Source organism: Nuphar pumila, chromosome 6 (genome assembly GCF_984573655.1).
Source record: "Nuphar pumila chromosome 6, dmNupPumi1.hap1.1, whole genome shotgun sequence".
NCBI classification, from domain to species: Eukaryota; Viridiplantae; Streptophyta; class Magnoliopsida; order Nymphaeales; family Nymphaeaceae; genus Nuphar; species Nuphar pumila.
In genome coordinates this window covers 121,013,781-121,030,542 of record NC_143254.1, presented here as the reverse complement: position 1 = coordinate 121,030,542, position 16,762 = coordinate 121,013,781, and the positions used below count along the sequence as shown (strand labels likewise).

At 33.6% G+C, this 16,762-nt stretch overlaps 1 protein-coding gene across 1 annotated transcript in view; it reads right to left on the bottom strand.

Annotated features, from left to right (window-relative positions):
• Positions 1–12,818: 12,818 nt before the first annotated feature.
• Positions 12,819–16,762, bottom strand: part of LOC149835965 (DHHC-type zinc finger family protein) — a 44,999-nt gene continuing 41,055 nt past the window's right edge. Inside the window, exons 10-11 of the mRNA XM_090010732.1 lie at positions 15,629–15,694; positions 12,819–13,281 (exon numbers count right to left, since the gene is read on the bottom strand). Coding sequence (XP_089866858.1) covers positions 13,104–13,281; positions 15,629–15,694 — 244 coding nt within the window. The 3' untranslated portion in view covers positions 12,819–13,103. The remainder of the gene's footprint in view (positions 13,282–15,628; positions 15,695–16,762) is intronic.

Genomic DNA, 16,762 nt, shown 5'->3' with positions numbered 1-16,762 from the left:
AAAACTACTAAATTATTATTTAATTAGAGATCTAAATATCAATTTTTTGATCGGATCCACCTGATCTAGATTAAAAAGTTATATTTAGATCGAACCCAATTTGAAGTAATGGTAAAACCATACTTTATGAACATTTTTAAAGATCTAATTTATGTTGTTCAAAAGTACGATGTCATTCACATCAAAAAATTAAAGAGAATGAAAGTGATTTCAACAAAATCGGAGTTCGTACAAGCTTAAAGCATGCCCAACGATACTAAGGGGAAAATCATAATTTTTAAAATCTATTTTATAATTTTTGAACATGTGGTTGCATTTGTATCAAAAATTTAAGATGAACGGTCTTGAATTTGTTTAAAACAGAGTTAAAATGGGTTCAAAGAGCTCCATCAAATCTTGAGGTATAATAGTAATTTTAAAGAAATTCAGGAACAAATATAACCTAGGGGATCCAAGCCTTGGGTTGACCAGTAGTCAACCCTTTTATGTATGACAATTCTAATCTTTACAAATCCTATTTTGTAATTTTTCTTTTTGAAAGACTTGTTTTTGGAAATACATAATATATAGAGGACATAGTTTCACTAACTAGACCTAGTTAGTGAAACCAGCCTTAAAACCTAACAAACTAAATCTAGACTGAATCTTAATTGGATTTGGCCAGGATCCAATTCAGACCCATATCAGCCACTCCCAAACTGCCCCTTGTATTTTCCCCTTGATTTCAAGAGGCAAAACAAGTACTCTTTCTCCTTTAGCTTGTTCTCTCATTTCCCTCAAATGGCATTTCCCCCTTTGCCAAGTGTCAACACCCCATGCCCCTTTTCAACCTATAAATACCAACGTTCCCCTCACCCTTCACCCATTCATTCAAATCTCTCTCCCTAAGTGCCTCTCTCAACCAGCTCTCCTCTCCCATTCTCCCTTCCTCTCTCTCTCCATTTTGTGTTCTCCCTCCTCCCCTTTTGATGGCTGCCACCGCCAGCCCAACCACCTTCTCTACAGCCCCTTCCTCTTCCTTGCCCTAGCCACCACCATCAGGTGGTGGTGCTAACCCCAACCACCCTCCCTCTATACCCAGTTCTGTTCTGTTTTTTAGCTAACCCTCCACCCGAACTTGCTAAACCCAAGCTCCACTTGGTTTGATTCACTGAGTTGCTTCCCACCACACCATGCTTACCTAACCCAACTCTATCTCCACTTCAGCTTGGCCCTCTAGCTAGTCGGTTATGCGCCTATTGCACCCTCTTGACCCATCTTACTCGCATCTCCAAGCCCAGGTCACCTCGGTCTGGTTTTGTTGAGTCCCTCAACTAGGTTCGTCTAAGATCACCTTCACTCTACTTGGTCTAGCCCTTCACCAAGTTTTGCCTCACCCGAAGTGCTCAAGTCATTGCCATATTTGGGTCATCATTAGACACATCGCACTTGCGTATTGTTTGGAGCAATTTTTTGTCTCTTTAATTCAATATATATCTTGAGGTAGGGTCTCTTCCTACCAAATACTTATAAAATTATAATGTTTGACTTTATGCTCGATTATTTTATTAATGCACTGGTATGAATATTGTATAAAAAAATAAATCTTTTACAAATATTTTATGAAGAAAATGGATAAATATTTTATGAGGAAAATGAAAAAATTTCAATAAAATAAATATTTTATGAGAGAAATGAATATTTTATAATAAAATAAATGTATTATGAGAGAAATAAATAGTTTACAAGGAAATAGAAGTTTTACAAATATTTTACAAATATTTTACAAGAAAATTTTATAAAGAAATAGTTATCTTTGAATAAAATATAACTGCATATGTGATATTATGAGAAAATATGTTCGCATGTACTATTTTGTGTTCGCATGCAATGATTTGTACTTCATATGTGTTTTCATGCATTAGCTTGCATAAAATTATGCTTCACATGTATTGTTTCATGCTCACATGCATTACTTTACATAAAATTATGGTTTGCATGTATTGTTCATGCTTGCATGCAATAGTTTACGTAAGATCAAGCTTCACATGTATTATTCTGTGCTCGCATGCAATAGTTTACGTAAGATCAAGCTTCACATGTATTATTTTGCATTTACATGCAATAGTTTAAGTAAGATCAAGTTTTGCATGTATCATTTTGTGCTCGCATGCAATAGTTTATGTAAGATCAAGCTTCACATGTATCATTTTATGCTCGCATGTAATAGTTTACGTAAGATCAAGCTTCACATGTACTATTTTATGCTCGCATGCAATCATTTAAATGAAAATCATAATTTACATGCAATAAATGAATACTTTCATTATATTGCTAGGGTTCGTAAAACCCTACATACGATGCATATACGTGATTACATAAAGGTCATTATTGATGAGCATGTAAAAGAAAATACAACTCAAAATGGAGCCAAGGTTCGAGGAACCTCTGTAATTCAATTTAAATATTGTGTAGTGTATGGCATGTTATCTACGTTGAAAAGCATGAACCTTATGATATTTTGGTTGTATGCATGATGAATATGATAATTAGGATCTACCTGCTCAGGCGAAGTGCTCGTAAAGGCCAAAAGCACCAGCGCAATAATGCAAGATAAAATAATGCATGCATATACACGTACTTAAAGGTATCCACCTTTTTAGGTGAAGTGATCGTACGAGCAAAGGGATCTGCCTTCACAGGTGATGTGCTCATTAGTGCCAAAAGAGCTAGAGCAATATTGAATAGAGGGAACATATAATTATATCATAAAATATTGGCTACCCAGAAGGGGTATGCGGGCTATCGATGCCCTAGAATTTCCACAAGACGCATATATAATAATAAATCACTTGCTAAGGAAGAAAACTTCATGTCTCCCATTTAGGTCTATGCTCACCTTTAAGAGGGTAGGTGGTACAACTCTAATTAACATTGTTGTTAATGAAATAGGATCTCTAAGTGGCAATAACTTGATGTCCCTAGTCATTGGAGGTAGGGGACAAGATCTATTGTAATTATATCCTAAGTTGGTAGTTTCTAAGGATTTTTGCAGAAGGTTGGGGTGCATCCTTAGTTTTGGCCTCAGGTGAATTTTTCTTTTGATCACTATACCGTCCCCTGTGGAGTTACATAATTAGTTAGTTGTGCGGGGTATTAAAATACATAGCATACTAAACCCATGTATGGTCTCAGCTGCTACTCAAAATTACCCCTATGAGTACCCCACACTAGGGGTTAAATATCGAAACAAAAACCTTCTTGCTCACACTAATTGCTATGTATACATGTTGATAAAGTATGATTTGATATCTGAACTTATGTTTATTGTATTAAAGTTCTTGAATCATGTTTCTTTCCATTGATTCCTGAATATTTATCGATTATCTGAAATGTATAATCTAAATTTGTTATTGTAGCGACCCCAACTCATACCCATGAAAAAGTAGCAAAATAATTTTTTTAACAAGTGCGAAAATATTCGCAGAAACCCGGGGCTTTTACAATTTAACCACAACCACCATCAAAAGGGATCTTATACCCATCATCCAAACTAAACACAAACTTTGTTTATTAAAGTGCATAGAGTCTGAGACATAAGCAAATAAAATATAAATAAAGCAGAAAGAAGAGACACACAGTCCAAAGGAATCTGCCAAGCAGTCGTGTGGTCTCCTCATAACTCCTCTCGAAAGCAAGTCGCCTCACTGAGTCATTGAGGCTGTAAAAAACACAAAAGTAAGAATGTAAGAACCAAAAGATTTTGTGTACAAGTCCCTTTAATGAAACAAATAAGTAAAAGAACATAGATAAGATTCATACAATATTTTAGAGAGATACAATTATCATAATTCAATTAACCATTGATGCAGTAGAGAATAATTATTAAGCATGAGAGAACCAATAATAAACAACAGGGACTATAAATTAAGCAATAAAGACATTTAACATACAATAGAGAACAAATATTATGCATTCACTAGTCTCACAACTAAGGGAACAAGTAAATATGCATGATCTAATGCATAGCAAAAATATGCATGATTTCAATGCATATGCATGAATAAATTATTATTTTTTATCAGAGTTCTTTTTTTATATTCATGTCCCTATTAAATGCACACAATTTAAGTTTTTTTTTATTACAGTTGCCCACAGATACTCAAAATGGGTAAACAAATTTCTGAGGTCAAGTTAGGTTTCCAGTTGTAGCATAACACACAAGTTAGATTTTAATTACTAGGTTCCGCACTTAGCCCTCGAACGATATCAGTAATCCACACTATCCATTCGAACATTGAAAATACACATCCAATGTCAGAACACCAGAGAAATCCACATTCACTAACGCCACTTTCTTGGTATACCAAAATAATAGTTGTGTTTACACACCACCCTTAGACAAAGTGACAGAATTTCTCTAAAATCATGGCTAGAAGAAGAACCTCCATATCGGGATCAGGGGCACAACAATGCATACAAAGTCTTAGTATTCTCACAGTTTTTCCAAAACCGTAATGTCCAAGATTCTCATACTATAGAAGAGACATCGAGGAAGCGCAGATTACACTACTCTTTAATTTTTTTTATCTTGTTATTAATTCATTTTCTTTAATTTATAATTCAACATGCAAAATTAATAACACAGGTTCACAATTCAACATGTAGAGCTCTTCACGGGACCACAGCTCGTAACAACATAGAACAGTGCAATTAGAACAATAATATCAAATTTTGATTTTTGCAATACATAACATCTCAAACAAAAGCAACATATGCTCAAGGCTCGTATAGCCTATGATGATCCATTTTTATCATCAATGCATTCTCATGCAAAAATCATGAATAACATGCCGCTATTCATTTCTTTCAAATGTTTCTCAATGCATATTCATATATGCCAATTTAGAGATATGCATGAAACAATAATATTCATATGCATGTGCATGAGTTCACACAATCATGCCAAGTGCATGCTTTCATTCAGTTCACATATTCATGTCAAATGCATGCTTTCATTCAAGAATCATTTTAATTAAACATGTGAACACCCATGCAATCATTACATGCAAAAACATATCGATTTCATGTATGCACATACACATGAAAACAATTATGCATTAACACTTTGATTAAGTATGACATACTAAGTGCAAGCATGCAATATTTCATTCTTTTGTATGAATACAGCTATAGCTAATATCATAAGCAAATTCATACATTCATGTGGTAACATACACTTTATATTTCGGTTTCCATTAAGCACATTGAACAATCAGAAATTGAAAACAAAAATTGAAGACATGTGACCCAGTCGGTTGGGTCTGGCACACAACCAAACCCACCCAACTGACCCAGTCAGTTAGGTCAGTCCCCAGCTCAACTGACGCAGTTGGTTGGGTCAGTCCCCAGCTCAACCGACGCAGTCGATTGGGGCTAACCAGCCAATAGTCCAATCGACAGTGGGTTGTCTAGGACCCTAAAAAAAATTTGTTTTAATTTTTTTTTTGAAAAAGAATGACAACAGAATATGTATATATATATATATATATATATATATATATATTTATTTAAGGACACACATGCCCAGCCAATCGACTAGGCCTGGTAAAGTCTATCAACACTGGTCAGGTGTTTCCAGACCTGACCCTTGCCCAGCTGACTGGCTGAGCATGACAGGGACTATTTAATTGGACATTTGATTATTAATTTAAATTCTAAATTTCAATTACTTTGTGGTTAGTCAATGTCTGTTCGGATATGCGATGATAGCAGTTCTCTTAATGTAATATGTTTGAAGACTTAACCAAGAAACCAATTTATAAAATTAATTTCAAAAATCAATATTTTTTCACTGTGTTTACTCACCTAATAATAACATAAAGATTTTGTCATTTGGATGCCTTAACTTCGAACCTTGTTCTACGGAGCTATTAAACATTGGTGCATGCGCAGGCTAACTCCCTAAAGCTTTATTCGATTAAGGTGAAACTAATGATGAAAAACTTGGTATATTAATAATGTTTTTATGTAATGGTCCAATCGGATTTGTTAATGGATGGTTCTGTACTAGATCTTGTACTATGAGGCTAAGACACGCTCACGCTTGTGCTCAGGCATGCTGTCTAGTACTTGGTACGGTTGGAATGAGTCCGTTGATGAGATAATTGCATTATTACATTTCAAAAAGAAAGGAAAAAAAATAAAGAAAAGAAAAGAATAGATTCAACCTTACAAAAAAAATATGGTATTTTGGGTTTGAATTCGTTCGGGCCATTACAGTTATGACTTCTACATTTGTGAACACCGTGTTGTAAATGTTAAATATTATGATTTTACCTGGAATTGATATGGTTACCTACTAGGCTTTCACAAGTTTGAGCTTTTTCACGGGTAGATGATTCCAGGTAAAGAATATGATATAGTTGCGGAGCATATGCAAAATGTTGTGGCACCGTCGAGAGCTAATCATTTTCTTTTCTTGGACACTAAATTAGAATATATGATATTATTGTTGATTTTGTAATACTCCATTCTTTAGAGTGAAAGCATTTTAAATATGTCATGTTATCTGCATTCTTAATTCTATATAATCATTATTGAGTGGAATGTAACTCACCTGAGGTTTTAAACCCAAGTAAAAAAGGTTTTCGGTGATGATTTTAATAAGAAAAGAAAAGTTTGTTTTTTCACGTATTTTCTAAGGGTTTAAAATTTTTGGATGTTACAATAATGTACATATACATATATTAACTATATTTATAAATTTAGTTTCATTACAAATTTATTGTCCTGAACAGTTATGAGATAGAAGCAACGAAATACTTCAAGTCGATAGAGTTCATACTTAGCTCTTGCAAGCACTGAAATCCATAGGATGCAGGATTTTCTTAAATCCAAAGATAGGGATTTGTCTAGCAAAGACCTCATTATTTTGGGTCTATAAGCGCTTTCACAAACTAAAACAGTGTTGCTATCTAGCAATAACCACATTATCTCTAGCAAGGATAAGGAGCTTGAGGAGCTAAGAGCACGTGGGTAGTAATTGCAGCCTCCACAACATGGTGCTCCTATTTGTTTATATTGTGTAATTTGTATAGATATATTCTTTTGATTGTATATACTATTTGTAACATATATATATATATACTATGATTTTTTGTAATATGAATATATATTATGAATCTTTGTAACATATTTATTTTTAAATGAATATATGTATAAGCATATTCATTTTTAATTAATTGAATGGATATATATGTATAATCATTTATTAATGAATGAATGTATAAGCAAGTTCATTTTTTGAATGAATGAAATGAATGATCATAAGAGCATGTTAATGAATATATGTATAAGCAGTTCATTTTTAATAAGTGAATGATTGTATGAAAAGTTCATTTTTTAATGAATGAAATAAATATATGTTTGAGAATGTTCATTTCTAATGAATAAATGAATGGATAATTGTATGAGTAGATTCATTTTTAATGAATGTAATGAATATATGCATGAGCAAGTTTAATTTTTAATAAATAGAATATATATATATAATTATAATTAAAGGTTTATTTTTAAATGAATATATGTATGAGCAAATTCATTTTTGAATTAATGAAATGAATTATAATATATGTATGACAAGGTTCAATTGGAGGACATTTGCACATCAGAATGTGCAAACCTCAAGTAATTCACAAGTGAGGACAACCTTCAATTGGATGATATTCACACATCAAAGTGTCGATATTCACAAATATATTAACAGGTAAATACTTAAAGGAGATTCTAATGTTATATTCACCAAGTTCATGTTGTACTTAGAGGATATTTACAGGTTATATTTGTGAAGTTCATATTGTATTTGCAAATGTCATTACATATTTGCGGATCTCCTCAAGGAGAATTTACTTAAAGGAGGTTCACAAGTTATATTTGTGAAGTTTGTACAGTATTTGCAGATGTCAGCACATATTTATGGATCTTTTTAAGGAATATTTACTTAAAGGAGGACCCCATGTTCTATTTGTGAAGTTCATACTGTCTTTGCAGTGGTCTTATTAGAGTGCAAAAGTCAAGGACATTCACCACTGACATTTGCAAATGTCTACAGACATTTGCAGACCTCCTCAAGGTGTATTTACTTAAAAGAGATTCACATGTTATATTTGCAAAGTTCATACTTTATTTGTGAAGGTTGTATTGTATTTGCATAGTTATCATTAGCATGTGAAACTCAGTAATGTTCACACTAGGTAATTGAGAATGTAAGCATATATTTGCAGACTTCCTCGAGGAATATTTACTTAAAGCGGGTTTGCATGTTATATTCATGAAGTTTGTATTGTATTTATGGATATCAACATGTATTTACATATCTCCTCAAGGAGTATTTACTTAAAGGAGGTTTGTTGGTTATATTCACAAAGTTCGTACTATATTTATGATGGTTGTATTATGTTTGCGGACGTCTCATTAGAGTGTGTGATGATGAGGACATTCACAACTTATATTTGTGAATGTCGGCACACATTTACGGACCTCCTCAAGGAGAATATGCTTAAAGAGGTTTCACAGGTTATATTCATGAAGTTCATACTGTATTTGTCAATATTGTATTGTATTTGTTAATGTCAACACTCTGATATGTGAATGTTGTCCAATTAAAGGTTGTTCTCAGTTGCAAATGACCTGAGGTCAACAAATTTTGATGTACAAATGTAGTCCAATTGAACCTTGTCATACATATATTATAATTCACTTCATTCATTAAAAAATGAACCTTCTCATATAATCATTCATTTCATTCATTAAAAAACAAATATGCTCATACATATATTTACTTCATTCATTCAAAAATAAACTTAATCATACAATAATCTATTTCATTCATTCATTAAAAAATAAACCTGCTCATAAACTTGTTTATACATCACATTCATTCTATTCATTAAAAAATAAGCATGTTCATATATATATATATATATATATATTCATTTTATTCATTAAAAAATAAACATGCTCATGAAATCATTCATTCATTCATTCAAAAATGAACTTGCTCATGCATATATTCATTCCATTAATTAAAAAATAAGCATGCTCATATGTATATATTCATTCAATTTATTTAAAATAAACAAAAATAACTTTGTAATCAAAGTAAATTTGACATAAAGGTAACGATAAATAGTAAATGTGCATCTTTGTAATCAAAGTAATTTACAAAACATCTGATTATAATGTTGTTAACAATGACTTAGGAAATCCCACATTTTCTTTATGTTTGCTTACTCATCAAGGTCCTCTAGTGCCAACTCCTCTGGATCTTTTTGTTTGGCCTTTGGATCATTTTTCTTTGTTGCCTCCTATGATGCATTCTTTTCAGCTGCCTCTTTTTCATTCTTCTTTCTCAATTTATGTAGTAATTGACTATACTCTTCCTGAAATTTGTTGCATCAACCTTAAAAAGTAGTTATTATCAAACAACTAATTAGCTTACATCGTAAGAACATTTCAAAACAATAAATTTAAATATATAATTGCATAAAATCGAGGCTCATATTTTGCCCAAGTATAGCATGTACATTAAGACAAATATACCACAATCTCTATTATAACAATCATATAAAAAGTCAACATGTACAAATATGTATTGAGTTTAGGCATATGTACAAAGTAATTAATCGTTCTCTTATTTCATAATATCATCCATGGAACAAGCCATCCAATATAAGTAAGTGTCATAGTTAAAGTACTCTTCAAAAAAATTAACCTAACCCAACATTAATCATACCTAATATAAGAGAAAAATAAAGATAGTATTTGACTTTGTACTAGATTTTTTATGTCTGTATATTTATTATATATGTATCCCATAAAATTATAGAGCCTTGACTCCTTTTCTTTCATAACTATCTTCCACAAAACCCAGTGTTCATTGTCCTAGTTGAGAGAAGTTAAGATATGTAATATATATAAAGTTCAAGATATAAGTATTTATTTATATATAAATATAAATGTAAGTATGTAATAATGTTCAATGGATACTTTGTCACATTCCTGAAAAAGATATGGCACGTTTTGGTTTTTCAAGAAAGTATGAGGCCCTTATTTCATATTGGGACATTTGACTATTTGTTGTGACCAATGTTAAGCAATTAGTTTCTCTGATTAGGTAAAAAAACAGAAGGACTATCACTTTGGAGACTCACCAAAAAATAGAAGGTAAGGTAAATAGTCATTATTTGTTTATTTTATGCTACTATGTCCTGATTATGCTTATGAATAATTCTTTTTATGAATCTGTATTGATGCTACACGATCGTCATATATAATACGTTGATATTAAATTCAAATGAGTCTACATACAAATGTAACAAACAAACATGCAAACCTTACACTTTCATCGATGGTCAATAAAGTATCCATATAGAAATCATGCTCGAGCAGCTCTACAGCCAGACTCCGCCCACGTGATTGGTTGTCATCAACCTTTTTTTCTTTCTTGCTACAATGTTTTTCTTTAGGTGTCATATCGTGAAAGGCCTAAGATGCATATAGAAGACATAAAGCATTGGACAAACAAACATAAATCAACCACAACACAAAGAAATATATATATATATGAAAAAAAAACCTAAACGATAAATCCAGTGACAAATATTAAATAAAACACAAAAAACATATAAAAACATTCACAACAACAACCAAACACAAATTGCATGGAGCCATTAAATGCTCATATCTATAAACAAAGAAAAAAGTTTAGAAAAAAATAAAATTATATATTGTTTGTATAGGACCCACCTTTTGACCTTGAGAAGTCAATGTGAATGGTACCGCAACCTCATTGGAATACAAAAAAAAAATCACAGGAATCACTGCAAGAGAAGAAAAAAAATGTTGAGGATTCTAGAGAAAAAAGGGTTAAGGTCCTTTCTATAAACAAATGTGAAAAAGAAACAAAATGTATATATATATGATTCAGCAAGCACGCAAATATAAGAAAATTCACACAACAAAAATTTGAGCAGATCACCCCATATTTGCGGATCTCCTTGTGGATTAGTTATAAAAAAGATATGCATGATTATATGCAAACTTTGTACTGTATATGCGAATTTAATAAAATATTTATGAAGTTTCGACAGTTTTTAATTGCAAAAAGTTTGCAAATTTAGTTATGTGAGCTTCATTTTATAAATACAAATTTAGTGAAATATTTGTGAAGTTACGACAAGTTTCAGTTATATGAACTTTGTTATATGCATACGAATTTAGAGAAATATTTGTGAAGTTATGACATATTTTAATTACATGAAGTTTGCAAATTCAGTTATGCAAACTTCATGCTATATATGTGAATTTAGTAAAATATTTGTGAAGTTTTGACATATTTCAATTACAGGAAGTTAACATATTTGGTTATATGAACTTCATACTATATATGCAAAGTTTTGATAGGTTTCAATTACAGGAAGTTCATAAATATGGTTATGCGAACTTCGTATAATATATGCAAATTTAGTAGAATATTTACAAATTTCAGTTGTAAGAAATTCACAGATTTAGTTATGTGAACTTCATAATACATATGCAAATTTAGTGATATATTTGTTAAGTTTCTAGATTTCAATTATAGAAAGTTCACATATTTGGTTGTGTGGATCTCGTAAGGTATACAAAAAAATGTGTGAATTTACCTTTTAATGAGAATTTGCAGTACCCAAAGAGTGTACTAATATATCGCACGAACTTCAAGAAGTTTGCTTGTGTGAAGGGTAAAATGGTCCTAAAGAAGTCAAACATTTGCGAAGTTGGACATAGGGCAAATTTCAAAAACTATAGGGAATTTTGAGAAACATGTCATTTTAATGTAAAATGCAATCATTTTCTATTTAATCAATGGATTTGGGGACCATCTACACAATATTGGGTTGTATAAGTTGGACTAAATGACCCAACTCTTGACAATTTGACCAAGGAGGGTCACTGCTCAAATAACATGAAATCCTTTGCCACCCAATCCGTTTGTTATATACGCTTGCGAAGCCGACCCAATGTACATGTTAAAGTATGTAAGAAGGGTTGCTATGATGATGTTGATCCTCATCATCATCATGAGCACATTGATTTGACAGTTTCATTTTTAAATTGCAACTAGCAAGATGAAAAGTTACAAGGGTTTGGTGCAGTGGAAGGGGCCTCGGCCACTAAAGGGTTGGTCAGGATTCTATTCCCATAAGTGTCAAGCCTCTTGCATTAATGAGGGCAAGGGATAAACCCTTGCTCAATCGAAGCCGAACAATTTCCTAGGAGCAAAGGGTGCACCATGGGTTTACACCTATGGCAGGCTCAGCCATCACGACTAGGTCTCTGATCCCGATGGTGGTTTCCCGTCATCCATGTAAAAAAATAAAACTAGCCAGGTGAAAAGAAAAGACTATTTTGTGTGGGCACCTCCTGTGCATATGCCATAACTCAGGCTCCTGGGGCCAGGTGGAAGAGCGGGGATCAGGTTGAAGGTATGTTGAATGCCGGCCATCATCAAAATGAACGGACATGCGAAACCCATAAAAAACTTCATGTTTTGAACGAATTTCAGCGGTCTATTTTTCTGCTATTAATGTGGCTCATCCAGCAAGTGAATGGCATTGGAATTTTTTGTAGGGCCCATCTGTCCGGGGCCGTTCTTTTTTATTAGTTTCGGGGGCCAATCACAGGATTTTACGTCACCACGTGGGGTGACCATAGCTTGGCAGAACATTCAGCACATCAGGCCTCCCAACCAGACGTCAATTTTCCTGTGTAATGAACAAAAAAACACTAGCAAGATGGAAGGGAACTTTATGTAGATTTTATGCATGAAATTAAAGAAAAAGAATGAGAACATTTTCCTGTCATGGACCAGAAGATTAGCAAAGAAACAATTTTTCAGGAGCCTAAATTCTCCAAACAGTCTACACTCAAGTCTTCCAATAGTGGAAAAAAAAATAAAAATGGTTACCACCATACAAAAAAAGAAAATAGTACAATCCGCAAAGCTTTAGCTGGTTTTTCAATGCAAGTAGGCATGCTACTGTGTTCCTTTCGCGATAGGATTATGATACAACCACATAGGATCAGCAGCAGCAGCGGCAAGTTGTGACATCCCAGCATGTATATGGCCTCGCTTGAGCTTCAACTTCTTCAGGTGTGGGCACTGCTTCCAGGGTATAGCCTTCGTTACATGAGCAGCAGAAGTTGAACAGGTTTCTGCAGATGCCCTTACTAAAAGGATAAACTCGGTCTGGTATGCCCCTGCCATTTCAAACAATGGTAAGTTATTCGAATCAACAATCTACTTTTCCATCGTGCAGTCTCCATGTATCTTTCAAGCACATTCAGAAAACCATCCAGGTCAACAATGTGAGTTGTCTCAATCCAACCACATAAGGACTTTTTAGATCAACCCACTCTCTCTCTCATGAGTATATACTCCAGTTAACGGTTGTCTAATCTAAAATATGCTGTGACTTCTTATTGCCACCAAACTTAACTTGGTCACTGATTAAAATCAACATGTGCTCATGTAGACAGAGACATGGACTTGCACACATGCAAGCACACACACACAAAGAGGTGTTTGAAATTGGTTAAGATCTTATAATAGCACCCTTTTTATGATGCGACAGATACCGGTTACATCAGTTGGCACAAACAACATTGTCATCCAATTTTTTACCCATTGACACGAGGCACAATTTCTTGCTAGAAAATGAGGCCTGAAAAGTGTGACCATGCTCGAAACTCCATGTATTACAAAAGCTCATTGGCAAGGCATCATATTGACAACATACCCAGCCACCGTGATGGTTTTAGTAAATAAACAATGACAAATACACCTACAGATTAAGATTTAAGCAAAAACACCTGCAATTGCCAACAAACAACAACGCCTTCATCCCAAACAATTGGGGTCGGCGATATGAACCAAAAAGAAAATCATTTTGGGTCCTCCACATGAATCCTTCTCCTCCAATCATTTTTATCCAATGTCATGTCCTCGGTGAGGTTCAAAGCATTCATATCCTTTCTTATCATCTCCATCCAAGTCTTCTTAGGCCTACCCTGACCTCTTTTAGCTAATAGATTTTCCCATTTCTCCATCCTTCTAACCGGAGCATCATTAGGCCTTCGCCGAATATGCCCAAACCATCGTAAACGATTCTCACTCATCTTATTTTCAATGGATGCAACGCCTACCTTCTTACGTATTTCCTCATTCCGAATCTTATCTTTTAGTGTATTTTCACACATCCATCGAAGCATACGCATCTCAGTTACACTCATTTTTTGAAAATGATGTCTCTTGGCAGCCCAACATTCCGTACCATATAGTAAAGTGGGTCTAATTGTCGTCCTATAAAACTTTCTCTTCAACCGCAATGGCATTCTACGATCGCACAACACTCCAGTTGCACTTTTCCATTTCATCCACCCAACCTTAATCCTATGATTTACATTTCCATCAATTTCTCCATTCTTTTGAATGATAGATCCCAAATAGTTGAAACAGTCATCCACCGCTATTTGTTGCTCACCAAGAGTCACTACATTCTCATCACTACTTCATTGCTTACTAAACCGACATTCCATATATTCTGTCTTACTCTTACTCAACGTAAAACCTCTTGCTTCCAAAGTCTGTCTCCATAATTCTAACTTAGCATTAACCCCAGCTCTAGACTCATCAATCAAAACAATATCATCAACAAACAACATACACCAAAGCACATTTTCTTGAATTGATCTCGTAAGTTCATCTATCGCTATAGCAAAAAAGAAAGGGCTTAATGCAGATCCTTGATGTAACCCAACCGTTATAGGAAAATTATTTGTCACCCCTCCACAAGTGCGGACATTGGTTACTACTCCTTCGTACATATCTTTAATTATACTAATGTACTTGAGAGAGATACCTTTCTTCATCATTGTCCACTAGAGAACATCCCTAGGTACTCTATCGTATGCCTTCTCCAAATCAATAAAAACCATAAGCAAATCGTTGTTCCCCTCTCTATATCTCTCAATAAGTTGTCTAAGAAGATGTATAGCTTTCATAGTTGATCTTCCAGGCATAAAACCAAATTGATTCTCCGATATCATGGCAACCTTCCTCAACCTATACTCAATCAGCCTCTCCCAATTACCATGGATGGTTATATCCATAAATTGACACCAGAAGGGTAATTTTATAATTTTACAAGGAAAATTCTAAGTATCATATTTCACCAAAGAAAAGAACGGGCATGTCTTCAATTCTCTACAAAATTGCTCAATTACCCATGGTACTGAATGTATAAAGCTACCTGGGCATTTTTAACGAGTGGGCAAAAAAATGAAAGTAGCAAACTGGTTAACGTCCACAAAAAGCCATGACCATTAACACCACCATACATAGAAGTAGTGAACTGGTTAACGTCCACAAAATCCATGAACAATAATAACATAGATACATACATATATGTGTGTTGTGTGTGTGTGCAAGCATCTCTCTCTCTCTAGCAGTATCAATAAATATCTGTGACCATTGAGATAGTTGTAAAGTAACTATTGTCCCATTTAATTCCATCAGTCAATTCAACATATGACCAAATGGTACTACCTCAGGTATGTAATCCGCCGCCTTCTTACAAGTTCATAGGTAGTCTGATTGGTTAGCACCAGGTAGCTGCAAGATCAAAGAGCTTATCAGAATTTCACAAAAAGCAATAGTTTTCAAAAGAAGAATAAAGAACAAGGAACTAGTTGGCTATAATAAAATAAGTGATCTGCCCTCTAAAACACGAGAACAAAAACTTAAACAATAAAGTGTAATGTCATTATATATACATTATACATATATATATAGAGAGAGAGAGAGTAGGGGCAGCTGCCTACTCAGATCTGTGCCCACCACCAGCCTACCAAGTTTCTGAAGGTTTTCTTTCATGTTTTTTCTCAAATCTGACTGTACATGTGTTCTACATGCTTGATTTTATAGGAATGGGCTCTTGGATCGTCCAATTCCAACACGTGGGTAGGTTTTTATAAGGTTTGAAATTTGATGGCCTACAATTTATATAAATATTCAAGCTGAAAAATTCATGTTTTTCATTGAAAAAAATACGATCCAAAGTGTCATTTTAAAGCAAATTGACTATGTCGAATGCATCTTCAGAGTCAGATTTGCAAAAATAACCTGAAAACCGACGTTCGCTCATGGTCGGCACTTACTCCCCACTCCATACAATATATATATATATATATATATATATATATATATATATATATATATATATATATATATATTGCTTGGGTTTTTTTTCTCACACAGAGATGTGATCTACATGTTTTGTTTAGTGAGAACTGGCTTTTGGATCGCTAGAATCTGACTTGTACACAGGTGTTTCCGGCGATAAAAAAATCAACGGCTATTAAGGCATCAATTTTTCCTGACTCATGAAAACATGTTTTTTTGTAGAAAAAACATGATCCAAGAGTCGATTCCTACTAAATTGAGCATCCTGAACACATCTATGAGGTTAGATTGTGTCAAAACAACTCGCATCGTGAGATTCAAACTAGATTGTAGGTACGATCAATTGTACGAAATATAAACCCATATATATATATATATATATATATATATATATATATATATATATATATATATAGCATCCAATTGCATGAAAATCGTGCATTGATCATGTTATCAACTGAAATTCCAAATGCATAGCACTTTTAAAGTTAAAGAATG